Consider the following 27,986-nt stretch of genomic DNA (forward strand, 5'->3'; position numbering starts at 1 on the left):
CTACACACACTCCAAGATCAAATCTATACATATGTACGCTTTATAAATGAGGCCCCTGGCTCTGGAGCAATTCAAGCCAATAACGGCTACTGTATGTGGCACACTGTGTGGCGGATTATGAGGGTAAAATCATTGTCATTATTAAGTAAATTACTTTTCAATGACTTAAAGTGTGCTGTGAATAAGTGCTGTGACAATGTCAATACACCTGCATGTTCCCTTTTATTTTTGCAAACTTATAGTTGTTTCAGAGGATTCAAGATTCAATTCTTTATTGTCATTTCAACTCAGTCGAAGGGGATTTGGTTTGGTGAGCTCACAAAAACAACACAGCTCTCAAACACTGAACACATTTGTACATTACAGTAAATAATTAATATCACAATATGGTAAAAACTATTTTGTACTCACACAGACTAGTGGCAATATCTGTGCTTAAATACAGTACCCAAGTTTTAAAATAGATCAGACCTAGTAAAACAACACATCTGCACAAGGCAGGCAGTAATCATATTCCTCCACCATGAAAGGTTTCTATGATCTGCAGCAACATATATATTTACCACTTTGTATTTACACTTTAAGACATCATTCTTTTTTCATATAATATAATGATATCAGACAAAACTGGACTGTTAACAGAGATCAGAATAATTTCTTTGGATTCAAAAAAGTTTATGAAGTGCTTGTTGTGCACCTCAGCCTAAAAACAGGTTTGAATATTCAGTCTGCAGATTTTAGGACAGTTGGGACTTCTACTCTGAGAATCTTTGTAAATACAGGCCCTGTCCTGTCATACCAGTGCTTACAGTCCTAGTTATCATTGTCATCCTCATTATCATCCTCACTGTCATCATTATCACCATCATCATTGTATACCAGTGTCTGTATGCTTGACATGGGGAGGGCCTGAAACAAGTAGGGGTTGTCTGCAGGAACAATGTCTGGTACATGTGGGTGAAACATCACAGTGGCTTGATGTCGTTTTCTTTCCAGCTGATGGAGACGTTGGATGAGAGCAGCTTTTGCTCCAGGCTGATCTGTGTCTTTGATGGCAGAGCACAGAATGGCATGCTGCTGATGGAGGTGTTCAGCTATAGTTCTCATTTCCTGGTAAAGCATGTGCTTTTCCTCAGCTGCTCGTGTCTTCATATGTAAGGCATCAATCCCTCGCCTTTTTAGACTCCTCGAAACATTATCTTCTTCAATCTAGAAGACAAAAAAAATAAAAAGTGCTATGTCATGTTACCAGGTGGTTTCTACAATGATGGGCAGGTAGTTGTGGTTAGTAAGCGGTTATCAGATTGTTACTAGAGTGACTGCTGTGTGGTTACTAGGGTTAGGTAACTATACTTACAGTGTCATCAAAGCAGAAGTAGACATGCCAAGAGGGATCACATGCTTCCTGAAAATCAATTGTTGCAGGGAAGATGCTCATCTGCGGTGGCCACTGAATGCTGTTGTATTCTTTTATTGCCTGTCTCAGTCTCTTGTTGGAGCTGGCTACCTGCTTGGACAGTCTAATGGCAATGCCCTGCCCATCTGTTGCAAAGTTAGGAAACATGCATGCAGATAAATAAATTTTTTAGTTTGTATTATGGTCCTTTTCAGAGTTGGATCTTAATGTCTTAAAGGGGTGGTTCATTGTGATTTCATTTTTAGTAGTTAGTGTGTAATGTTGCTGCTTGAGCATAAACAGTATCTGCAAAGTTACAGTGCTGAAAGTTCAATGCAAACGGAGATATTGTCTTTTAAAGTTATGGCAGTTTAATGCCTACCGGTTTGGACTTAAAACACCCGGTTTGGACTACAACGAGCTTCTTCCCGGGTTGGTGACATCATAAACCCTGCAAAACACGCCCCCCCCGGAACAAGCAACAAAGTGGGCGAGGCCATGTGGTGCAGCATAATGGAAGCGGAAGAGTTTTGTACACCTTACGCGAGCGTCGCAACTCGACGTGTCAAAAGAAAATAGAACCCATTATAATCTAATGTTTTCTACACTGGATGCAGCGCTGAAGACAGCTTCCAGAATCTACACGAGTTCAATGCTGGATTTACACAAAGGCTTTTATTGTTTGTACATGTCTTTTAAACTTATAGTTATGTTGCTATTTTTGCATCAAGGACGCAAACAAAGACCAAAGCGTTTTCGCTAGCCAGTTAGCTAAATTCTAGTGCATACTTCTCCAACAAACGTCAATGTTCATAGACAAACAGTTGTTCATGCTATAAATTAAACGCCGCCTTTACAAAAATGCGACTACTCAGTCATGTATTCGGCTACAGTAAAGCTTTAATCAGGATAAAACTGTATATTGAAAGCTAACAAACAGCAGTGACAGCATCTAAACACTTTGACACAAATACTAAATGAAATGCCATTCAGAAACGTCCTTTAAAAGCCGCGATTGCAGAGGTTCTGCTTGACCCTCTTCATAATATATATAGACGGCATTATTTACATTTCCACCGAAGCACATGCAACAACTAATGGTAAGGGGCATGGCATTTCTGGACGCTTCAGCGAATCACAATACACTGGGCCAGCTAACCAATCTGAGCACATTGCATATTTCGGAGGGAGTGGCTTCATAGAAGCAGGAAGTCAAACGAGCCATTCATATGACAGTGGAACCAGAGGTGTGGAATAAAGGTAAAATATATGAAAAATACAGTGTTTTCAAAAAAAACAAAGCATTTGATTGTGCCCCATAAACACAATCAAAACCAGTGAACCACCCCTTTAATGTATCTACTTATCCACAGCACTTTACCTGGATATTTTCTTTTCAGATGGAGGAGGACTGCTCTCTCCCTTGATTCAGTTCTAGCCTTGCAGATCAGCTGACCTCTGAGCTCACAGTCAACATCTTTAAGGGTAGACTGGAAGTCTGAATCAGATTCTTGCCATCTTCTCCCAATCCGGTGTTTTTTCTCCATGTTCAGCAGAGAGTCCTCAATTCTACAATGGTCAGCAAATAAATCTTATTAAATGTTATTTACACACTTTTTTTTTTATAGAACAGTAACAGACAGATTACTGCTTACTTACTCTGTTTCACACTCCATGTATGGCTCACGAGTCCCAGATCTATACATTAAAAAAAAAAAAACAGCACAAAAATTCAGTAGCTACTAAGCAGAAAGCATTACTGTGGTACACCTGACCAAACATTGTTTATGTTATAAGGGAGGCCTTGGTGGTAATTGCTTACTAATCACACCATATTAAATTACTGCAGTATTACAGCAACTCTTAATTTATAACCATAGAGTACCTCAGAGATGACGTGTTTTTGTAGGCAAAACCTGAAGCAAGTTAGCATTTTAGGACTTCCGGTTCCATCGTCCCGAAGTCAATGGGTGTTTTTAATGGGTTCGCCTGAAATAAGGTCTGTGGTTAACAAAGCCTCTAAATACTTTCCCGTTTTGGTCTATGACATAAAACACACCAGTTATAACCCCCTTGTGGTTTTTTAAACCTTTATTGTGTCTTAAAAACAGCGGTTGCTAAAAAGTGCTAAAAGGGACTACTTCCTTTGGCGGGGACTTTAGACGTCATCATTAAAAATGGGACATTTGGACAGCATTTCTCATGAAAGGTGGATGAGTATTCATACACAGCGCAGATCATAATCAGCGAGCATGTTTTTAAATAAAGTTGTTTTTAAAAAAAAGTTTGAGGAAGCTGGTGGTGGTGACGTTGATCTGCGACCATGGTGTGCTGTAGTCCGTTTATAGCCTAACTGTTAGCCTTTTATATCTGACGACTTTATTTAGGCTTCAAAATGTGTAAATGTTGTGTTATCTTGTAAAGATTATCTTAATAGACAAAACTTGTGTCATAAGCTCTGTGTTTATGACACTTACAGATTCCCCCTTCTGTATGTAAAGCGCTTTGAGTACCCAGAAAAGCTCTATATAAATGTAAGGAATTATTAAGGAATTGTGTTTAACTAAGGGTTATTTTTTGCAATTTTCCAAAAGTTTATGGGGACACCGTAAGCTTTCGTTCAAGGGAACCCGTGCGCCACTAACTTCCGGGTTGACCTACAAAAACACGTCATCCTGAGGTACTTTATTGTGACGGTTTTCTTCAAAACTATGCTGTTACTCTAATCACACCTAGGCTTCCATGTTGAAGCACATAAGTAGGGCACTTAAAGATGGCTGTAATTACCATATAGTCTTACATAAAAACATTGAACTCTTACTTGAACTTGTAGAACTGAATCAGCTTGATGATGTAGTCCCTTTTCCATCTACAGACAGTGTCTGGAGAACAGATAAAGACACTACTGCTCTAATAAAGTGCTTCATTTCATGCTACTTCTTCACATAGCTTACAGGATTATATTTCATTACTGTACACGGAAAGGTAAGGATAACATATTTGCAATATCCTTTGCTAATAATATTCATGACCTTCTTACAATATTCAAAACATTCATGCATTCACTTCAGTTGCTTACTTATTGGTTTTTGTTTCTGTTGGGCTAGCTCCATCTCCCTTTTCTTCCATTTCTCCATGTCTTCCTCAGAAACCAACACTAGACAAAAAACAAAACAAAAAAAAAAACAGGAAACAAGACACCATCAATGCTACATACTCCGTGCAAAATGTGCTTGTAAATGGAATCTAAAATGTTTCCATTTACAACTATTTTTACCTGTTTCTTATGTGCATTGTTTACCTGGTGCTTCTCTGATGACAGATGAGATGTCTTCTTGAGCGAGAATCGATATTTTCTCTGCTTTGTCTAGTCTTTGCAGGAGCTGCATCTCTGCAAAGACAGTTTAATTTACTTATGCTGACTTATGCTATCTGTGTGTGATCAGCTGTGGACAAACCTAGGTCAGTTGATTTCCTCCGTCCATAATGCAAAAGGGCATCAGTCAACAGGTCAAGGCGGTGAGATGGTGTCATCTCCTTTGTGACTCTGGCAAATCTTCGGAGGAAAGACCACAGCCTTTCCATTCCTTCCCCGTCTGTGAGCCCAAACCCATCAAGCCGCCTGGTGCTGTACTTGATCTGTGATTAAAGCAAAGTGGTAGAATATCACAGACACTGACACTGAGCATGATCCTACTACATTGGAAACTGCTTATAATGATCATGGTTACAGTGATCAACCACATAATAATTAACCAAATAATTTGTTTATAGTAATCAAGTAGTCCGCTTACCATGTTCATATTGTGTGTGTTTGGGGTGTGTGTGTACATATGCTTGTTATGTGTCATGTGATGTTTTCCTCTACCCACACTGCTGTGGTCTACTGAGTTATTTTGCCTACCCATTCCTGCTCTGCTGGCTTTTTTGGGACTTTTATGGTGCATAATTATCGTCCCCGCTCTCTCACAGCAGCAGGTAGGCCTACTGTATGTTATGTGAGTGGAGTGTATTGGTGCGTTCAAGTCCTCCTGGGAAGTTCATATTTACGAGGTGGGAAGTGGTGTGTACGACGGTAGGTGCGTTCAAGTCACTTTCGTCAGAGTATGATGTCACACACTTTGCCGCCATCTCATGCAATGCACTATTCACCCGTTTACAGCACTCTAATAAACTACATTTAACAAGTTGATAACACAAACTAATGGTCAAATATAACATCCCATAGAATCTCACATTGAATGAGTATGATGGCGGTGTGCCTTCTCTAAATTAATTACACAAAATAACAACACTTGTGTAAAATGTAGAGCAAAGAATGTGCAATGGTTGTATGTTGCTTTTTTATGTTTTTAATTAATTTATGAAGCCATTGTAAACTTTATTGTTACATGTTACATTTTTATATCAAGATGCTATCGTATTTTTTTCTGGGAATCAGCTTACTTCATTGTAAATAGAAAAGCCTGACAATGTCACTGCTAAATACTTAAGCATTGTGGTATTTCGCCATGCTTCTCACTGACACGCCCCCAACTCGTACAGATCGGAGCTTAAGGCAAATCCAGAGATTCCCACTGGTATTTACGACATTGTGGTGGCGTTCATGTGCATTCAGCTCGTAAATCCACCATAACTTGAATGCACCAATAATGCTTTCACCCTGACCATTTAGACAGGGCTTGGAGCAGGAGAGGGCTTTGGCGCAGCTTATATTATTTTATCTTTAAATCAGTAAAAATAGCAAAGCTGTTCATTTTATTACATTATATCCATGTAATAATTATACACATTACATAGTAATCTGCATAAATTAAAAAGAAAAAGAAAAAAAAATTGGTTATAACAATCATCTGCTTACAGTGATTATTTTGACCCAGACAGATGTGAGATAAGCGGTTTGCACTGTATGGTTCTAAACAGTGCATCTCTGAAACAAGTTTAGGCAAACACCAGGTGGGAAAAATGTTACATTAAAGAGGGGGTGTAATGCTTTTTCATGCTTTCTGACTAATTTACATTGTAAAAGATTTGCATTCTCATCCTAAACATGGCCAAAACACGAGTTGGTCATATGACGGAGTATTTCTGTGCCAAATATACAACTTCAGGTTGTGGACATGTTTCGCCCAATGTTTTCGCTGAATGTTTTATGACATGGTATGAATGTACCATGTCATAAAGGGTGGAATTCCTTCTATAGGCACTTCTCCCTGATAAGCGTGCACACACACACACATCACCCAGAGCAAGATCACGCCCATCAGAAAGAAATTTCAGTATTTTACAATGAATATCAGTCAATTTAATTACGGTTACTTTTCTTAAATATGACATCTTTGATGAAGTATTCAGCCTTTAGATGCGACTCTTTAGCTCTGCCCACAGCACTGACAGCAGGAACGCCTCCAGGAGCTCGGCTTTTTTCGGATTACTGCATGCCCAACCATTGAGTGCATAGAAATTAACATACTTTTCAGAAGCCTGACATTTCTGTTTAAAATATCCTTTTTTATTGATCTTATAAAGTATTCTAATTTATTGAGATAATGAATAGTGTTTTTTGTTAAATGTGAGCCAAAATCATCACAATTAAAAGAACCAAAGACTTAAACTACTTCAGTCTGTGTGCACTGAATTTATTTAATACACGAGTTCCACAATTTGAGTTGAATTACTGAAATAAATGAACTTTTCCACGACATTCTAATTTATTGAGATGTACCTGCATATGTACTCAAGATTAAAATGAGATTGGCATGAGAAACTAATGTGTGATACCCCTCTTTAAAGATTACTTTTAGGCATATCTACTTAATTTCAGCTGTGCAGTTGATAGACAGGAAAATGGAGACCAAACAGGGAGTGAATGATGTGTGACAGGTCCTGATGTCTCTATAAAGTCAATGAATCACCTGGCAGGGCAATTTGTGTCCATAAACGTGAAATGCTGGTACAGCCAAGGAGATGTTGTGTGGTATGCCCTCCCCTGATTTCTGATTGAACACAGTATGGCATAATTTTTGAGTTAATGTGTCATGGTCTTTTCTCAAAACAATAATTCAGTTTTAAACAGAAAAAAAAAAATTGTACTTACATGCAAATGTGAGGCAACAACACAGGCAATGTCATAGACTACTCGCAGGTGTATGTTCTTGTCCTCACATCTTCGAAGTAGCTCATCGATGACATACAGGGGATAGGCTAATCTATTTCAACACAAAAAAATTAATAATGACACTTTATACTGAGGAAAAGTAAAAATGAATACTCTCCCATATACATTGCCAAAATACCATATAAAATACAGCTTATGTTAGGGTCATGCTATTCTAAGCAATTTATAAATCGGTAGGATCAAACAGGGGAATTATCATTCTGGAACACTGGGTCAATAGTCAGAGATGTCACTACTGTGGCATAGACTCGCCGTTCTCCTTGGCTCATGTTGACAAACATTAGGGGCATTTCATGACGACAAGAAGCTCCAAACACTCCTGTAACATCAAGTTTCTTTGCTTGTTTTTGTGACCTCAGCATGTTGCCAGCCTTGAAGTTACTGCAGTCCTAAAGATTTAAGGAAAACATTTATGCGATTTATGGGAGGAATGATGATCTTTTTAAATAAATATTTATTATTTATATAAATTCTACAACTATGACTAACCTCGTGAGGCTTTGAGCTGTCAAGATGTGATAGCAGGTATTCTTCTACATCCTTTTCATCAACAAACATGCGGGTTCCATGTAATGGCTCAACCACACTTGTACCTGAGCTTTGCTTCCTCACAAGGCCAAAGTTGGCATCCAATGTCACAATCATATCTCCATCCGCCTGGAAAACAAACACATAGTAATCCTGGTTTTGTATCTGCACCAGGTTTATACATTTATACTATTACTATCTTATTATAATACTTTATACAAAAATTAACAAATTTTGCAGTTATCAATTCAATGCCATCAGGTCATGGAAAATGCAATCAGGTTAATCAAATAAGAACCATGCTGGAACTAGAACCAACCTTTGGACATGCTGGGCATATGGTCCCATCATCTAATTGAGGGCAAATATCTACCAAACTTCTTTGTCGGAAGTGGTGATGCCTAAAATGGGATATGGATTCTCCCACCAGGGCTCTGTAGAGTGTGTTAACCTAAGGTATATAAGTAGCAGTCAGTGAAAACAAACTGTTTCATATACTAACATCTGGTGATGGTGGTTCACTCAGAAGTTGTTATTTTATTGAAAAATATCCAGAATACTTTTGCATTCATCTGTACACTCCTAGATGGTTCCATAAATATTTACTTTTAGTTGTGATAATTAATGATGTAGTACAATCAAGAAAGAAAGGAGAAGTAGTGTACAGTAGTGTAGTGTACAGAAGGTGTAATTTTCACATCTATATGGACTCGACAGTATTCCATGAAAGAACCACTGCAAACTGACTTACCTCTGCAAGTGTGAGGTTATTTTTCCAGCGCAGGGTGTTGCAAAAACCCTCAACAGAAACCTGACACTCCAGTGACAGACAAACAAAAAGCTCTAGCAGAGGGATGGAGAAGGCTGTCTGGGGCTTGTCGGCTGATGCTGGCCAGAGCCCATACCTTAGCAGAGTGCAGGTTTCTGGTTCACACGCACACATATTGACTGTGACGGTGCAGAGCCGTCCTGCAAAATAAAAAGAGGGAAATAAAATAAAAACATAACCAAGTACTAGTATAGTAAACAAGTACTAATATAGAGACTACCATATCAGCATAGACTAAATCACTTGAGTGTGTCACCTATAGAGGGTATGCATTGAAGTCACTTTCCCACCAGAACGCGCTCCCTCAGCTGGACTGAGTGGCAAAAGAACCTGCTGCATGACTGGATTTAATAGGGGAAACTGTGAAAATGCGAGTAAAACAAACGATTACTCTAAAGGTTGGGCTGGAAAGTGTTCCTTACAACTTGTCAAATAAACCTAATCCATGGATATTGACATGCAGCCAGGAGTCATGTTTCCTGACATTTACATGTGCCTGATTTCGACGACAGAAAAGTACATAAAGCAAATCTGCCTGTGAACACTTTATATAAACGTGACGTTACATGCATACCCTCTTTAATAACTTAATGTTTGTTATTTTTGGAATCAGGAAACAGGCACAGATTAGAATTTTCAAAAATGTATCACAAATTTGATTAATTCCTTATAGAAAATCATTATTCCACATGTAATACAATTAGATTCCTTAACCTTTGTATCATGTCAAAAAACACACCTGTACTGACAATGACCTTCATGTCCTTTGTATACACAGCATGGGTGCCATGGCCTTCAGGTAAATATAGGAATAACCCCAGGGAGGATGGCTCATAGTAGGCATTCTGTAAGAAAGATTGATAGCTCTAACAATGTTTTTAAAACAACAAACTAGAGACACTAACAGTTGATACTACATGGTGCTAAAACAATTTGAAGAATCTAGTGAATCTGTTGAAATTACTGTGAGTTTGATGTTTGTATGTGTGACTGCATGCTATTCGGTTGTTAAGTCTGACGTCACGTGAATAACGCTTCCGGGTCCAAACGGGTCCAATCTCATACCACAAGAAAACAACAAATGGTGCTAATATACACACACGATGTGATGTAATACTATCAAAAAATGATAAAAATAACCTTTATCTCCATACCAAAATCCCAGATGGCCAGACAGTGATTCATCTTTTATAAATCGTTAAAATATTAATGTCTGTGATGCTGTGAGCATGGAGACTGTTTTGTAGACTGTAAGTATATTAAATGTTTAACTTTAAAATGTTAAATGTTTATTATGAATAAATAGTGCTCATAAACATCTGTGGAGATGGCATTCTCAAGTGAAATGTGTCAAGGCTTAGACCCAGTAACGGCGTTCCTTACGTCACGACTTAACAAGCGGATTGTTCTTACATTCCACTTATCAGGAAGATGCAGTGAATTTCTGTGAGTCTTCTTCAGACAAGCCCCACAAAACACTGCAGTGGTGCTGCACTCAATGCACCTATAATCAGCCTGTTCTAGGCAGACAACACACTGGGTAGTGAATGGTGCTGAACATTCAAAAGACACTTTAAGCATGTCATCCTTGACTGCATCCCAGGCATGAAGCTCTCTCTTCTTTGCCTTACTGTATGCAGTCTCAGAACATGAACTCGGTGCCACATCATCATGTTCAGCCTGTTGAGGTGTAATAGACATGCAAGGTTTGGAAGTCTGTTTGGAGTTGGGCTGGGGAAGACAATGACTAAGGTACGAAACCTTTGCAGGGCCAGTGATACACCTCCTCACCACCTTAATCTTTACACTCCTCAAACGTGCTTTTCCCATATCTGAAATAAAAATATTTGGCAATTATTACATAAACCAAAGTGCAACCTGTACTTCTTATCACAGCCTAAAAGACAGAAACACATCAGTGAACATGGGATGCAGATGAGGGATATGTATTTGGTGCCTGAGAAGACAGACTGACAGACAGACGAATGGATGGATGGACGGATGGATGGATGGATGGACAGACAGACAGGTGACAGGTGTGCTAATAGAGCAGCAGCCTGATTAAAATTAACGCAGTTCCCCAAGGTTCCTCATGTGGGATCAAATGCAGCCAAGCTTTGTTCAAACCCACAGAACTTTATCTTACATTCTATTCAAGATCCCAAGCTTTCCAAACAGCCATAAAATACGTCTTGGGTTTGAATATTTAACTCAGTATGAGTATGATATAGCTTCAGTGAAACGTTAACGATCAGATACAATATGCAATAATCCTTATTGTTTTACAGTTTTGAAAAAGTAATTTTTACACAGGCTAACTTTGGTTTTAACTATTAAACTAAATTTCCTCATTAGACATTTCAGACACGTAAAAACATGCTAATTAGCAACGTTAATGCTCACATAAAGCAAGTAACGTAAGGATAGGCTAATAACGTATATAACAAACACAATTGCAACACGGTTATCTCATGTACGCCACCTTAAAACACATTTTCTGTATTGTTTTCGATTATTGACTAATTAATTACAGTTTAAATGCTCGGTTTTATCATGTCTTACCTGAAAAATATCAACCGGCGGGAAATACCGCAACGATGCCGCGTCATCCAGTGAACTTCCGATCTGATTGGATCTGGAATCGTCTCTTGTATTTGTATCGGTGATTAACCATGTAGATGGATGATAACAGCCATCTGAGCCTACCAGTAGGCGCAGCAGGCCCCTTCTGGCCCATATCTATGAGCTGATAACCACTGATAACGCCCATTCAATCGAGTGATAACATTCGAAGCGGGTGGTGATGCAATGAATCCTCATGTTTTGTTGTTTCTCCTATATAGCCTCGGCTAAAACTAAAGCCATGGGATTTTTTTTTTCCTCATTCTAATTTCATTTAGTTCTAATTTAACATAATCTTGTCGGTTAATGAAAGGATCGCGTCGGTTGAAGGTCGTTGGGGAAAGGAAATTATATTGAAAATATAATTTTCAACTAATATTTAGGCTATATTTTGTTATATTTCAGGTTTATTTCGATTAGCATAAATGTTTTGAATAGTTTTTTTAGTTAACTATAGGCTAATAACCTTGCCAAGGCAAAACATCCACAGAACTGCAGTATACCTATACAGGAATTTTTCCAGCTGTTTAAGCCACGAATATTTACAAATATTCACGAATTATTTAATGCCGTCTAAGACACAATCTCTGACCGGGAATCTCAGACTCATCGAGGCCAATAAACCTACAGCTGCAAACATAATTTACATTAGGCTACTTTTAAGAATAATGACACAAATGTTGAAAAAGTAATGTAGACCTTTTTTGAGGTAGACTATTGTCTCCACTTTCATTCATCAGTTTTATTTTGAATAGATCTATGACAATATAGCATTATTGTTGTATCCGTAGCGCAGGCCTGTTTATTTTAGCAAAATTATTTTTGAATAGACCTATAATAAAATGCGACTGAAACACCAATGATAATTTTTTTCTCTCAAAAACTTGACTTGGTGCATGTGGCATAATCAGGTGCGAGTTATTTTCCAGAAAGTAAGTAATGCTAAATAATAAAACTGTGTTTTATTAGGCTATTAGAAACTGCATAGGCTACACGCCAATAAAACAATAATATTGTGTTCATTACTCTATGGGCATTGCCATCGATACAGGCATCTAAAGGTATTTTACACTATATTTGCTTCTGCTTTTCGAGTGCGGAAGTGTGATAAAGGCATGATAAATTCTCTATTATAGATCAGATAAAGGTATAGCCTATACATTCACGTCATATATGCCAACAAAATGTCGTTTTAACGACATAACATCTCGTTATTACGAGAAAAGATGTCTTAACAACATAAATTCTCGTTATTACGAGAAAAGATGTCTTAACGACATAATTGAGGGGAAAAAAATATTATGTATGAGGCAATACGCCACCGTAATATATAGCCAAGATGATCACACATATGGTGTAGTATTTTATTGGCTCCTTACAAATTTACAAAGTTTTGGCCTTGATCGAAGGTATATCCACTGTCATCCCCCCACGGCTATTTTAAATAATAGTTTTACGTTTTCATATGCATATTTCATATTAATTATTCTGGATTATAACTCAACCATTATAATCATCTGCCAAATTTATCCTCGACAATTCCAAGTTGTTTTGGTTGAGTTTAATGATAATACTGTCCTAAACCTATAGCGGACAAAAACATAACAGACTCAAAGCCCTAAAGAGTGAGCACACGCTTTCGACATGCACTTTTGAGAACTCTAAGGAAAGAGCGCGTTCTCTTCGCCTGATGGACACTTTAAACACACGTTTGCACTGCCTGTTTGGTTTACCCGTTTACACGTTCATAACGAGCGTTTTGTCTGACTCAAAACGCACGTATTCGACGCCCATTTTTGTTATGATAAACGCACGTCAAAAGCGCGCGTTTTTGATCACTCCAAAGCGCACGTCAAGAACGCGCGTTTTAATAGCAAATCACACGCCGAGAACGCGCGTTTTGGCACACAAAAACGCGCGTTCTTGACGCGCGTTTCCCATGATACCAAAGCGCGCGTTAAGAACGCGTGTTCTTAACGCAAATCACACGTCGAGGACGCGCGTTTTGCTGTCAAAACGCGCGCTTTTGACGAGTCAGTGTGCAATCAGACGTCCGACCAGGCGTTTGTGAGTACTTTGGCTTGCCATAAACACAAGCATTGACTAGAGTGGTCGTGTATCAGCTCCGGTAGCCGCGTCGCAGCTGTAACGAGCCGCACACACATGCAGTGTAAGCGAGGCTTTACAGGTCTCATACGCCTGTGGCTGCAACACGAAACTGCTGAACACACAACACCCAAAGCGAACACGAGTGACGAGCGACGACGACATGCTAGCTTTTGAATTGTGTTGGTTAAAATAAAATACTCTTCAGAACAGGTTAATCATTTGTGTGTGTCTCCTAAATCAAAAATTGAAAACCAGACACGTTTAACATTTGCATTCAACAAAAATCTTTCAACAAGTGTATTTTGTCAGGTAATTATGACATTTAACCAATGTTTGAGATATGTGAAACACTTTTTTTTTACTGAAATGTTTATCAGTAATAATCTCAGTAATGTGTTAATAATGTGTTATTTAAAAAAAAAAAGACTACAATTTTTTGACTAAAACTAGACTAAAATTAAAATTAAAAGACTTTTAGTCGACTAAGACTTGACTAAGTTACCTTGAGTTTTCTTTTGACTAAAACTAGACTAAAATGACGAGACGTTTAGTCGACTAAAACTTGACTAACAAAAAAAGATATGTGAATGACTAAATATGACTAAAACTAACAAGGACATTTGGCACAAGACTAAGACTAAGACTAAATTAAAAATAGGTGACGAAATTAACACTATAACGTGAATAGATGCATTGTTGTCAAACATTAACTAATGCTGAACAGAGGTGTTGTTCATGGTTAGTTAACATTAACTAATGCATTAACTAAAGTTAACTAATACAACCTTATTGTAAAGTGTTACCAATTCACTTTTGCATGATGTTTGGACATAAATGTGTGTTGGCAGTGTGTGTACACAACCACCCTATAATGATAAAAATCCAACCACTCCTTTTTTTTTTAATCCCCATAAATCATAAGAAGTGTCTAAGAACAAGTCGTTTGCAGGATCCTGGCAATGTGACATCACATTAGCCACAGGCCCCGTCCACGAATGTTGACAGACACTGCCGTTTTAACATAGAACCACCCTGAGCGAGTTTACAGTGAGTTGTACACAGTCCACCATTGCTGCACTGATGTCTCCCAAGTGTTTTAGGTGTTCTGTAGCTGGATGGATTAATCCACATAGCTCTCTCAATTTACTCCTGAAATCTGAGCCTCTGAAGAAGAGGTGGATTAATTTTGTTTTCAAAGAAAATGCTCCTTCAATTCTACCGAAATTTGTTTATATCTGCGCAAATCATTTCACACCGGACTGCTTTGTGAAAGAATGTCAATACAAATGGACAATACAAAACAGAGGTTGTGCTAAAAATTTGTTACTCAAGGATAGATCAGTACAAACTTTATTACAGTTCATTGGAGTTGATTTACGGATATAAATTTTACCAGTTTATTAAGCACCACCTGAAAAGGCGTAAGGTATTTATATATTTGTATACTGTTAGATGTAATGAGTGTTTCTGTGTAATTCGCTATGTATGTTGATGATAATGCAAGGGAGAGAGAGAGAGTTTATGGATAATATTTTAATGCACACTTGCACCGTGTTTTATTAAGCTCTTACAGTGATTTTCTAGAGTGAAAACAGAAGCTGCATATTTTGTGTGAAGTACAATAAACATTATAAAACTCATTAGTAAACTGGCTTGTACTAATATAGTTGATAAAAACAAGAAGACAATATAAGTTATAAAAGTAATTAAACTAAACTATACCTGTTCTATCTCCATGCACCATATATTTGCAGTTTCTGACATTATAGTGCATCCTGACTAACTCCAAACACTGGAGAATGAGCTCTTTAAGCTCCTCCCTCTTAGGCCGAGTGCAGAGGTTCATTTGCATTTAAAGGGCACACACTGAAATAGCACGTTTTTGCTCACCCCATAAAAATGGCAATTTTAACATGCTATAAAAAATTATCTGTGGGGTATTTTGAGCTAAAACTTCATATACACACTTTGGGGACATCAAAAAACTTTTTTTACATCTTGTAAAAGGGGGCATAATAGGTCACCTTTAAAGGGTTAGTTCACCAAAAAATGAAATTTCTTTCTCATGTCGTCTTAAAACCTTAGTTCATCTTCGGAACACAGATTTAAGATGTTATTAATGAAATCCAAGGGTTTCTGAAGCACACATTGGCAGCAACGTCATTGCACCTTTTGTGGTCCTGAAAGGTAGTAAAAACATCGTTAAAATAGTCAATGTGCCTACAGTGGTTCAACTTTAATATTATTAAGTGACAAGAATACGTTTTGTGTTCAAAAACAAAACAAAAATAACGACTTTATATCACAATTTGAACCGTTGTCATACACAGTTGACAGTGAACACAGTTCAGCGTTTCAGTGTTAATTGTTCATTTTTTATTAAAGTTGATTAATTACTCAAATTAATTGTCAATAACTGTTTTACTTGTTTTAATAGGCCTATAAAGAAGAGATGAGAATACAGAGAAGTTACAAACTCTATACTGTGTATATTTCACTCTAAGGTTTTAAGTTAAAAGTCCAGTTACAAATATTTGTGGGCTTTTTTTAGCAGTGGTTTTGTATGTTGGTTTCAAATATCTCATTTAAAATAAAATAAATGAAATACAATAAAATAATGAATTCTGTCCTGCAAAGTGACATTTCAGTATCATCATATTTTGGTGTTGGGTAAATGAGTGAACCATGACTACACCAGGATAGAGTAAGTAAATTTAACTGAAAGGTATTGTAAATATATACAGTAAATGTCATGTTGAGGCACTGTCTCTGCATGGCCTATTGACTCTTTGATCACATTGTGGCTTTTAGGAATGGACTGGTTTACATGGTACTTGTTTGTTCAGATAAACAGGCTGGGCCACATTTTTTGTTTAAAACATTTGTAATCAACCATCACATGCATTGTGTTTGAGCTGGTTGGTTTTGTAATTCTTCTTCAAATTGTTTTACCCCTACAAAAAAAGAATAGTACTTTAGAAAAAATAAGTTTGAAATCATGTCCACTCACATGATATTAATATTCCAGTCATATTAGTTTCCTAATTAATGTTTTATTTTACAGGGAGCAGGTCATCTCATGTTAAGATCACATGACCAGCCAAATGTTACTTGATCAAGTCAAATTTATGTTTATATCGCTTTATGTGATACCGATTGTTTTAAAGCAGCTTCACAGTAAAAAATCAAGGACATAAAAGCTCCAAAGTTCTTCAGTTATAAAATAAATAAAATTTTAGTTGCAAAGCAACTTTAAGACAATAATATCATTATTCAACCCAAGTTCAATGTTGGTTCGATTTATTTACTGGCTTGAGTAGACCTACTTTTCACATTTTCTTAACCAAAAGAAAAGATCTCTCTGAATAATAAAACATGTCTTTTATTTTTTGTGTGTGTTATTTTGAGCCTCTTCTCCCCCATAGAAAACCATGAAGAAAAGGCTTCATGTACTAAGCCAGTTTTTAGAAGACCAAATTCAGGCATGTAACTTGACCCCACCCATCTCCGACACAAACCCACTTGGTGAGAGGTAAAAAAAAAAAAAAAAAAATCTCTCTCATCGAAACCTGCACCTGTGTTCTTTCTACACTGAAATCAATGCTACAGATGAATATGAGTATGACATATATTAAATGGATCTTGAGGCTGTTTACTGTCGTAATAATACTGAATTGCGTGGTTTTGCTCTACTACAGGGACCACAACACCTCTTGGTAAGCAATAAAATTGAATTTTATGTGATATTTATAGAATACAATAGATGAAGAAAGTGTTGTAACACAACTTTTCAAATATCGATAACCCTTCATAATAATGTTCATTTATAAGTTTATAGTTAATGATGAACTAATGATTACAAAATATGACTATACGCTCATACATGATTAATAAGTGATATGCTAATATTTCATGAATGTTTTGTTAAAGGGTTAGTTCACCCAAAAATGAGAATTCTGTTATTACTCACCCTCATGTCGTTCCAAACCCGTAAGACTTTCGTTCATCCTCGGAACACAAATGAAGATCTTTTTAATAAAATATGAGAGCTTTCTGTCCCTTCATTGACAGTCTACAACTAACTTAGGCTACTTTCAAACACCAGAAAGGTAGTAAATACATTAACGTAGTCCGTGTGACTCCAGTGGTTTATGAAGTGACGCGAGTGCTTTGTTGGTGCAAAAAACACAATTTACCGTTTTATTTAAAAAATATTAATCTCCAACGTGTGATTGGCTGTTTGCCGCACGTGTCACACTTTCAGGTGCATGCGCTTTGCAAACTCTGGATTAAACCTGAGTTGACAGAGAAAGTTTATACCGAGCGTTGTGCAACAGTTGATCCTGATCTAAACCAGGTTGGATTTATGTGGATTTGTCAACTCAAAAACAGACGCTGTAAGCAGTGTATTAGTCAAATATTGCATTTATTTCACTTAAGCTGTGATAAAATATGTAAACGCAGTGCGAGCATCACTACACCCAGATAGCAAAATTGATATGGCCCAGATCTGGCGCAAATTTGACACTTTCCTTTGGCCCACTTTTGGCAGGAATGATGGCACTTGGGCGGTCTGCTCCTGTTTTCCAGATTTGGACCACAAGCAAGCCACAATAATGCCGCATGTTAGCCATGAACAAAACGAATGAAGCAGAACTGGCCCACATTTGGGCAACAGTTCATTTTGATTCTGGCCCAGATCCAACAACCTTGCTGTTGCCCAGATGTGGGCCAGTTCTGCTATATTCGTTTTGGTTATGGCTGACATGCGGCATTGGTATGGCTTGCTTGTGGCCCAGATCTGCCGCAAGTTTGACACTTTTCTTTTGGCTGACTTTTGGCAGGAATGATGGCACTTGGGCGGTCCGCTCCTGTTTTCCAGATTTGGACCACAAGCAAGCCACAATAATGCCGCATGTCAGCCATAAACAAAACGAATGAAGCAGAACTGGCCCACATCTGGGCAACAGTTCATTTTGATTCTGGCCCAGATCCAACAACCTTGCTGTTGCCCAGATGTGAGCCAGTTCTGCTATATTCGTTTTGGTTATGGCTGACATGCGGCATTGGTATGGCTTGCTTGTGGCCCAGATCTGGCGCAAGTTTGACACTTTTCATTTGGCTGACTTTTGGCAGGAATGATGGCACTTGGGCGGTCCGCTCCCGTTTTCCAGATTAGGGCCACAAGCAAGCCACAGTAATGCCGCATGTCAGCCTTAAACAAAACGAATGAAGCAGAACTGGCCCACATCTGGGCAACAGTTCATTTTGATTCTGGCCCAGATCCAACAACCTTGCTGTTGCCCAGATGTGAGCCAGTTCTGCTATATTCGTTTTGGTTATGGCTGACATGCGGCATTGGTATGGCTTGCTTGTGGCCCAGATCTGGTGCAAGTTTGACACTTTTCATTTGGCTGACTTTTGGCAGGAATGATGGCACTTGGGCGGTCCGCTCCCGTTTTCCAGATTAGGGCCACAAGCAAGCCACAGTAATGCCGCATGTCAGCCATAAACAAAACGAATGAAGCAGAACTGGCCCACATCTGGGCAACAGTTCATTTTGATTGTGACCCAGATCCAACAACCTTGCTGTTGCCCAGATGTGGGCCAGTTCTGCTATATTCGTTTTGGTTATGGCTGACATGCGGCATTGGTATGGCTTGCTTGTGGCCCAGATCTGGCGCAAGTTTGACACTTTTCATTTGGCTGACTTTTGGCAGGAATGATGGCACTTGGGTGGTCCGCTCCCGTTTTCCAGATTAGGGCCACAAGCAAGCCACAGTAATGCCGCATGTTAGCCATAAACAAAACGAATGAAGCAGAACTGGACCACATCTGGGCAACAGTTCATTTGAATTCTGGCCCAGATCCATCACCTTGCTGTTACCCAGATGTGGGCCAATTCTGCTTTATTCGATTTGTTTATGGCTGACAAGCGACATTGGTATGGATTGCTTGTGGCCCAAATCTGGCCAACAGGAGTGGACCGCCCAAGTGCCATCATTCCATGTGGTATGTGGGCCAGAGCGAGGTGTTGGATCTGGGCCAGAATTAAAATGAACTGTTGCCCAGATGTGCGCCAGTTCTGCTTCATTTGTTTTGTTCATGGCTGACATGCGGCATAACTGTGGCTTGCTTGTGGCCCTAATCTGGCAAACAGGAGCGGACCGCCCAAGTGCCATTATTCCTGCCAAATGTTGGCCACATGAAAGTGTCAAGTGTGCAACAGATCCAACCCCTTTGCTCTGGTCCACATACCACATGGAATGATGGCACTTAGGCGGACCACTCCTGTTGGCCAGATTTGGGCCACAAGCAAGCCATACCAATGCCGCATGTCAGCCATAAGCAATAATCATGAATGATGGCATGATGAGCGGTCCACTCCTGTTTGAAAGATCTGGGCCACAATAAAGCCACAATCATGCCACACGTAAGCCAATAACAAACCAAATAATAAACCAGAACTGACCCTAATGTGGGCCACAGTATATTTTTATTTTAACCCTAGTGGATTAAAATAAAAATCATGTGGCCCACATGCTGCCTAGAATGGTGACATTTTGACAACGCATTACTGTTTACCAGATCAGGCTATTTCAAAAGTCAAGTCACCTTTAATTTAACACTTTATAGACTGTTTCAAAGCAGCTTTACAGGTATAAACAGGAGAATGACTAAATTATTCCAGTTCAATTCTGCTGTAAAGCAGCTCTAAAAGAAATAGTGTCATTGTTCAGCTGAAGTCAGTATGTTTTAATTCAGTTCTGTTCAATAGCTGTATAAAGTTAATCAATTATGAAATCAGTTCAATTTGTTATAAAGCAGCTCTGCAAAAAACAGTGATGTCATCGTCCAGCTCAGTTCAGTTCTCATATGATAGTGTCAGTGCAATCAAATCAATATTATTGCTGAATATTAAGTGTCCCAAACTTAGCAAGCCAAAGGCAACAGGGGTAAGGAACCCAAAATCCATCAGGTTACAAAAATGGAGAAGAAAAAAAAACCTTGGGAGAAACCAGGCTCAGTCAGGGACCAGTTCTCCTCTGGCCAATGAACGAATATGGTGTGATGTGATTCAGGCAGCAACACAAGTCAGATTGTGGATTGTTATAATCTAGAATATTTCATATGGTTCCATCAGTTTGAAGATCAAGATACAACACTCCGGCATAGAGTTGAGCTCTTGGTTACCATAGAAACAGAGCGGTGATGGCGGTGATGGCCTCAACATCGCGGTAGGCATCTCATTACTGCGGTATTGCGGTTATCGTAGCTCTAATTCAAGCATTCAACATCCTCGTAGTATAATACAAATTAATACACACATATAGCAAAATAGACAGTGTAACTGACTTACAGGTTTCTTAGACAGTCCATCTTCATTCCTCTTTTTCTCTTCTCACTCTGTCTCACATGCAAGTTGAAGTCATCTTTTGATGCAGGATTCTTCTTAATCTGTTGCTGTGAGCCTGATGTTTCTGACAAGTAATACAACTAGTTAGTGCAGTATAATGTACAATGAATACATAGATGAATGTCCAATTGAATTATAGTCATACTTTTATTTTACTGTTATGCCATAATAAAGCATAAGTAAAAACACTTGTCTACAGTACCATGCTGAACCGACTGCAGGTTGGGAAACAGTGAGTGAAAGGGAATTCATGCTGGTCAATGCTGGTTTTTACAGCAGGAGGATCTACATTGAGGAGACAGACAATGTATCACTTCAGTATTATTGACCACTGGATTTACAGTTTAACTGGGCTACATGGGACTTAACTGTATATCATGTTACTTAAGTAAAACCAAACTAACGTTAACTGAATGTATGCCGTCACGTGACGTGAATGAACGAAAGAGACTCGGTTCAAAAGACTCGGAGGTGAACTAATCAACGTTATTCACGAGATTAGGGTGACCAGACGTCCCCGTTTTCCGGGGACAGTCCCGGTTTTTGGTGCTCCGTCCCCGACTGGAGCTGTCCCCGGAAATGTCCCCGTTTTATTCAAAATAATCCGCAAATACATTGCAAAAAAATCTTAATAGTGCTATTAAAATATATATATTTTTTCTAAACATATCTCTCTATTAAAATATGTTAAACAGTTCAATACCGCTTTTCTACAGTATACACCGGCAGCGAGTTCACACACACCGCAGTTGAACAGAGCCACGCCCTATGGAGTCAAATTAATGCCTTAAAGTTTTGCACAAAAATAAAGTTTTGCAAAACACAAAAAAGAATTGAGCAATAAAAAAATGTTTTGCAAACAAAAATAAAGAATTGCAAAGGAAAAATAAAGTATTGAGCAGAAAAAAATAAGTTTTGCAAACAAAAATAATAAATTGCAAAATAAAATAAAGTAGTACAAAAATAAAAATATAATCAATTACAAAAATCAATGACAGCTGTAATCCTATTTTATCTTTGCCACATATTTTTCATGCTCAAACCTACTAAATCATTTGCAATGCTCATTTTATTCTGCGTTTCAGTCAAGCGTGCGCTCACGATACTGGTTTTCTTTTGCGCTGCACTTTTCTGTGCGGATCTCTTTATGGCACTGGTTTGACGTGGGGGTGGAGTCAAGAAACGGGGGCACGCCCCCGCGAAATGCATTGGAGGGGAACGTAATCAACGACAGGTGAAATAATTCTTTGACATGGTTAAAAATAATGAATGGTTTGTTTTTGTTGGTTTGTTTAGCATATGTTGTCGCCAATTACGACCCCCTCCAATGCATTTCTTATAGTAATATGACCTGTTGTGCTCTGTCTCACTGCCTGTATCCACTTTTGTGTCCTTAAACATTCGTTTTTTGGGGTCGACAGCTTATAAAAACTTATTTCTGGGTTTTTTAGCTTGTTAGCTGTACACCTTGTCACACAGCAGCTTTTAGGCATTGTTCTGTTTTTTTGTAATGAGTCAGAAAAGACAAGGAGGCAGCCTCATGCATTACAAAGTCAATGGAGACGGTTGTTTTTTTTGTTTTTCCCCGGTGGGCATGGTTTTCAGATTATAATAAATGCGCTCTGTCTCTATGCTTGATCTGTTCTGTTGCGATCTGCGTCTCCTGCCGATGACGTGTTTCGCGGGGGCGTGCCCCCGTTTCTTGACTCCACCCCCACGTCAAACCAGTGCCATAAAGAGAACCGCACAGAACAGTGCAGCGCAAACGAAAGCCGGTATCGTGAGCGCACGCTTGACTGAAACGCAGAATAAAATGAGCGTTGCAAATGATTTAGTAGGTTTGAGCATGAAAAATATGTGGCAAAGATAAAATAGGATTACAGCTGTCATTGATTTTTGTAATTGATTATATTTTTATTTTTGCACTACGTTATTTTATTTTGCAATTTATTATTTTTGCTTGCAAAACTTATTTTTTTCTGCTCAATACTTTATTTTTCCTTTGCAATTCTTTATTTTTGTTTGCAAAACATTTTTTTTATTGCTCAATTCTTTTTTTGGTTTTGCAAAACTTTATTTTTGTGCAAAACTTTAAGGCATTAATTTGACTCCATACACGCCTCCTGTCACTCACTCAGCGCAGCGACAGGCCTCGAGCATATGGACGTAGTGTCCGTGACGTCACCCATAGAGAACATCAGTTTTGACGCGCAAATGAGGCCGCGGCCATCTTAGCAGCGCGTCACCGCACGTCACTCCCGGATAACTGAAAATGGGCAAAGAGGCGGGACATAGTTGGAGCCCATGCGACTTGTTGCTGAAACCACGCCCGCCTAGCATATCTATCTTAGATACTATCTAAAATATTAATAAAGATAACAATATCATTAGAAAGTACTAAAGGTTTACTGTCAATCTACGGTGTTTTTTAAGATAACGTTATAGATGCTATAACACCAGTAGTCTAATTAATTTGTGTGGGGTGTGCAAATAACACAAAAAAATCAAATGGGACTTCATACCTTTAATAGAGATCGCGAGATGAATCCAATCCGTTGCACTTGTATAACTCTCAAATGTTCTCTCAAACTAATGAGCACGTTCCCAAAGTATAATTTTTCAAAATAGTGCAGCAGTTTTAGTTATATCCAAGCAGTGCTGTCGGAGTTGTATATCCTCCTGGTATTGTCATTGTAGTAAATCTCAGGAACAAAACTTTCAGCCAATGCCACGACGATCCAACTACGTGTGTTCCGCATGCGAGCACATGTACACAGACTGACATCTGTCTCGAGTATGCAGCAAGCCATATATTGTATAAAATAATCCAGAAAAAAAGGCACAAATACGGCTGAGATGCCAAATTCAGTGGCTGAAATTAGCTGCTGAGGTAAAGTGACGGCTCACAGACAGCAGCGCCACCTGTCACTCAAGTGACCACGCCCTTAATTATGCAGAACTTTAAGGCTTAATATAATTTAAACGGATAAGTTATAAAAAAATTCACCCCCTCAGAGTTGTCATGAAGGGCAAAATTAGCAGTATAGACCAAAACTCAATTTGAACCAGAGTGTAAACATGTTTTTTCCGCTGTAAACTTGGCTGTTTTAACATTATGGTCAATGAGATTCTGCTCCCTTTTGCAGCCTGTCCCTATAGCGGCCAGTCGATGAATCGCAGTTTAAATTACTTCCGTATTGGCTTCACGAGAAACTGGGGGAGGTTGCCGCTTGGCCTCGGACTCTTTCGGTCCGGTTGAAGGGTTTTTGTTATGATATAAAAACTGATATGACAACTTTAGCACATGTGTCAGCTAAACATTCATTCAGTGTTTCCCATTAATGACCCTGTGCCGCCGCCACCGTTTCATAATAAACCGAAAATTTAAAACATAGGCCTAATGGTCTCTAACATTGTATTTTGCCAACGAACTAAAATCGAAACCGTGATATGGCTTTGTGCCTTTATAAAGCACCAAAATACAGTGATTAAGTAGGCCTATATATTCAGTCTGTTTGTGCTGCGTGTTTTAAAGAGAAGTGCGCACTTTCCTCACACGATCAGCTGGTGTCGTGATCAAAATTAAAACTCAAGGATTTATCTTAGAAATTGGCTACAAATAGTATTTTAATTTCCCTATACGTTGTGTAATGTAGCCTAACCAAAAAAAAATATATATATATATATATATATATATATATATATATATATATATATATATTAGAGTGCATTTGTTACAATAGCCTATATGGATATTATTGTCATATGAATAATTATATAGCTAGGCCTAAAACATTATTATATTATTATTTTATTGTAATAATTGTTTGGCATCCTAGAACACCTAAAACGATATAGACTTTATATCACAACTAAAAAGATGTTTGAACTCTCTTTAATATCCAGGTACAAGTCAATGTTGTTTCTTTGTTCAATGTGCACACTGTACATGGGTTGAAGCTCTTAATTTTGAGCTTCCAAAGTGCACCAGATTGATGCATTTAACCTTAAAATGTACAAAATTTTCTTCCGGGGGTGCATTCCCCCGCACCCCCCTAGAGGAGGTATACAGAACATTTTACAAATTCCAGTGGGAAATAATGTAGCCTACATTTTATGAACTTTACTCAAGAATACTACAACAAAGCTCCTTTTATGTCAGTAAAGCTGTTAACAGAAAATTAAAATGTCATTGGACAAAAGTTGTAATTTCGTACAGTATAAACAGCTCGTGAAAATTAAAATATTCAATTCAATAATAAATGTTGCAAATATTATTTGTGTTATTTATCTCACATTATATTTTGTAATGTGATTTTTCAAAATAGTGTAACAGTTTATTAGTTTTTTTGTAGTTAGGCCTACTGGCTAGTTATTTTGGTGAATTGTAATAAAGCCAGACCAAAAATCCTAATAATAAAATTAAATCATAATATTTATTAATGTAAAATGTGAAACCCACAGCAATAAAAAAAAAAAATCAAAAATGTACTGTCCCCGTTTTTTAATTAATAGATAATAAAAAATTAGATTTTGGTGGTATTTTGACCACTCACATAGGAAATGTCCCCAGTTTCCATTTCAGAAATCTGGTCACCTTACACGAGATATTACATAAAATAGTTAAAAACAATGAACTAATCAGTCTTGATCTACTGGCCCTATCATAAGAAAAATGTAAACAGCGCGAACATAGCAAATTACTATGTCCGGTCACTTGTAGCCTACACAAACTACAAATCTTCTACATAAACATTCATATTTTTTTTTTAATAAAATCCTGAAAATCCAGAGATAGCAAAAGTTGAAATGACTAAGTAACGTTTGCTTGCTAACGATTTAAGTAATCATTAGCTAACTATAATATCACATAAATACTCCAATCAAATATAACGAAGCAATCGCCAACAACATAAAAACATTATTTAAATCCATTATTTTTTATGAAGTCTTACCTTGACTTTACTTTGTGCAGTTTTCAACCGTCAATTCTCCAGCCGATCCTCTCTGCTGTCACCCGCTTCGAATGTTATCACTCGATTGAATGGGCGTTATCAGTGGTTATCAGCTCATAGATATGGGCCAGAAGGGGCCTAAAACATAAACAGAGAGAAACTTGCACAAGATAGATTTGTGAATGGGCTCTCTAAACAGCCCAAAACAAAATTTGGATTGTTCAACAGACATAGAGCATGGAAATAAATAAAACAAACTTACCACACACTGGAAATTGATGCTGTAGAGGGAGACAAAAAAGTTAGGTAAAGAGATATTAATGTTATGCAGGCAGACAGATAGATAGACAGCTAAGCAGACAGACGGGCAGACCTGTGCCTTTGGGTTTTATTTTTCAAGTTCAATGTTGAGGACAGCAATAAATGTGACATACAGACACCACAGAATATTTACTTCTAATAGATTGCCAGTGTTCGTCTTTTACATAAATCAATTTAATTGTAAGGTTCCTCATGTGTCAAACCCACAGAACTTTATCTTACATTCTATTCAAGATCCCAGGGTTTCCAAACAGCCATAAAATACGTCTTGGGTTTGACTATTCCACTCAATATGACTATAATATACGTTAGCTTCAGTGAAACGTTAACTAGTGTTACACCTGAAAATAAACAGGGAAAATATCACAAAAGATGATGAGTGATATTTTTGATGGCGTTTAGTCGTATGATTTTCATGTTAAAGATACCACTCATATTCACATACAGGTTGGTCACGCAAAAAATTATCTAACTTAAACCTTTCTCACTCTTTTCAAAACATGAATAGTGGCGTACACTCTTACAAAACTCGTAAACAGTTACAAAACAGTATGAAACAGAATACAAAATATATAAACGCCTTTTAGGTTTTCCACATGGCGAAAACCATATTACCCAACCATGCCTTAGGCCCAACTACCATGTGCTCTGCGCATAAACACGCACGAACACACTTAGTAAGAAAATAGTAAAAGTTTTACTATTATATACTCGTTTTCTAAATGCATTATATTAACTTTATTGATCCTTTACCTGAGAATAAACAGGGAAAATGATAAGAAGAGATGAATGATGCTCTCAGTGATGGCGTTTACTCGTATGAGCCAAGTCTCGCGATCTCACTTCATAACGTTCACTCGCATGGAGAAACTCTCGCGATACTGTGTGAAAGAGCGTGACATAAGCAAAGCAATCGATCTCAGATTAACGAATCGATCTCAGACTAACGACTCTATTATAAACATTACATAATAAAACAATTAAACAATAATGTTGAACTATTAAACTAAATTACCCCATTAGACACGTAAAACATGCTAATTAGCAACGTTAATGCTCACATAAAGCAAGTAATGTAATATATAACACGATTATCTCATGTAAGGATAGGTTAATAAAGTATATAACAAACACAATTGCAACACGGTTATCTCATGTAAGTTACGCCACCTTAAAACACATTTTCTGTATTGTTTTCGATTATTGACTAATTAATTACAGTTTAAATGCTCGGTTTTATCATGTCTTACCTGAAAAATATCAACCGGCGGGAAATACCGCAACGATGCCGCGTCATCCAGTGAACTTCCGATCTGATTGGATCTGGAATCGTCTCTTGTATTTGTATCGGTGATTAACCATGTAGATGGATGATAACAGCCATCTGAGCCTACCAGTAGGCGCAGCAGGCCCCTTCTGGCCCATATCTATGAGCTGATAACCACTGATAACGCCCATTCAATCGAGTGATAACATTCGAAGCGGGTGCTGCTGTTTAGGCGCCTTTTCCGCGCGCCTACTTTTAAATTTAAAGGGCCGGAAATAGGAATTCGAAACAGTTTGAATTCTATTAAAGGCAGGGTAGGTAAGAAATTTTGTTCCAAATTTGTTTAAACTTTCTATATATATAC

General features: G+C 38.0%; 1 protein-coding gene and 1 long non-coding RNA gene across 8 annotated transcripts; both read right to left on the bottom strand.

Moving 5' to 3' along the window:
• Positions 1 to 203: 203 nt before the first annotated feature.
• Positions 204 to 14,233, bottom strand: LOC125261015. Of its 5 annotated transcripts, none has more exons than XM_048179555.1 (17): positions 11,494 to 14,233; positions 10,345 to 10,763; positions 9,671 to 9,776; positions 8,854 to 9,071; positions 8,422 to 8,553; positions 8,064 to 8,231; positions 7,827 to 7,963; positions 7,494 to 7,605; positions 7,312 to 7,392; positions 4,855 to 5,035; positions 4,698 to 4,787; positions 4,476 to 4,553; positions 4,218 to 4,278; positions 3,056 to 3,094; positions 2,778 to 2,965; positions 1,358 to 1,542; positions 204 to 1,209 (listed from the first exon to the last, which is right to left on the bottom strand). In XM_048179555.1, exons 2-17 carry the CDS (start codon positions 10,759 to 10,761, stop codon positions 814 to 816), a joined length of 2,589 nt encoding a protein of 862 aa, XP_048035512.1. In that variant the 5' UTR covers positions 10,762 to 10,763; positions 11,494 to 14,233; the 3' UTR covers positions 204 to 813. The 5 variants fall into 5 exon arrangements, with proteins under 5 accessions (XP_048035512.1, XP_048035513.1, XP_048035514.1 ...); XM_048179556.1 differs by having other exon boundaries at positions 10,693 to 10,763; positions 11,494 to 14,230; XM_048179557.1 differs by having other exon boundaries at positions 10,723 to 10,763; positions 11,494 to 14,229.
• Positions 14,234 to 15,316: 1,083 nt separating this feature from the next.
• LOC125261021 lies at positions 15,317 to 27,956 on the bottom strand. Of its 3 annotated transcripts, none has more exons than XR_007183192.1 (7): positions 27,606 to 27,956; positions 27,109 to 27,236; positions 26,297 to 26,315; positions 26,035 to 26,172; positions 21,282 to 21,364; positions 21,023 to 21,143; positions 15,317 to 15,842 (listed from the first exon to the last, which is right to left on the bottom strand). It is a non-coding gene; the product is annotated as an uncharacterized LOC125261021 (long non-coding RNA). The 3 variants fall into 3 exon arrangements; XR_007183193.1 differs by lacking the exon at positions 15,317 to 15,842 and adding an exon at positions 15,861 to 17,670; XR_007183191.1 differs by lacking the exon at positions 15,317 to 15,842 and having other exon boundaries at positions 20,398 to 21,143.
• Positions 27,957 to 27,986: the final 30 nt, after the last annotated feature.

Source organism: Megalobrama amblycephala, unplaced genomic scaffold, assembly GCF_018812025.1.
Source record: "Megalobrama amblycephala isolate DHTTF-2021 unplaced genomic scaffold, ASM1881202v1 scaffold230, whole genome shotgun sequence".
Taxonomy (NCBI): Eukaryota; Metazoa; Chordata; class Actinopteri; order Cypriniformes; family Xenocyprididae; genus Megalobrama; species Megalobrama amblycephala.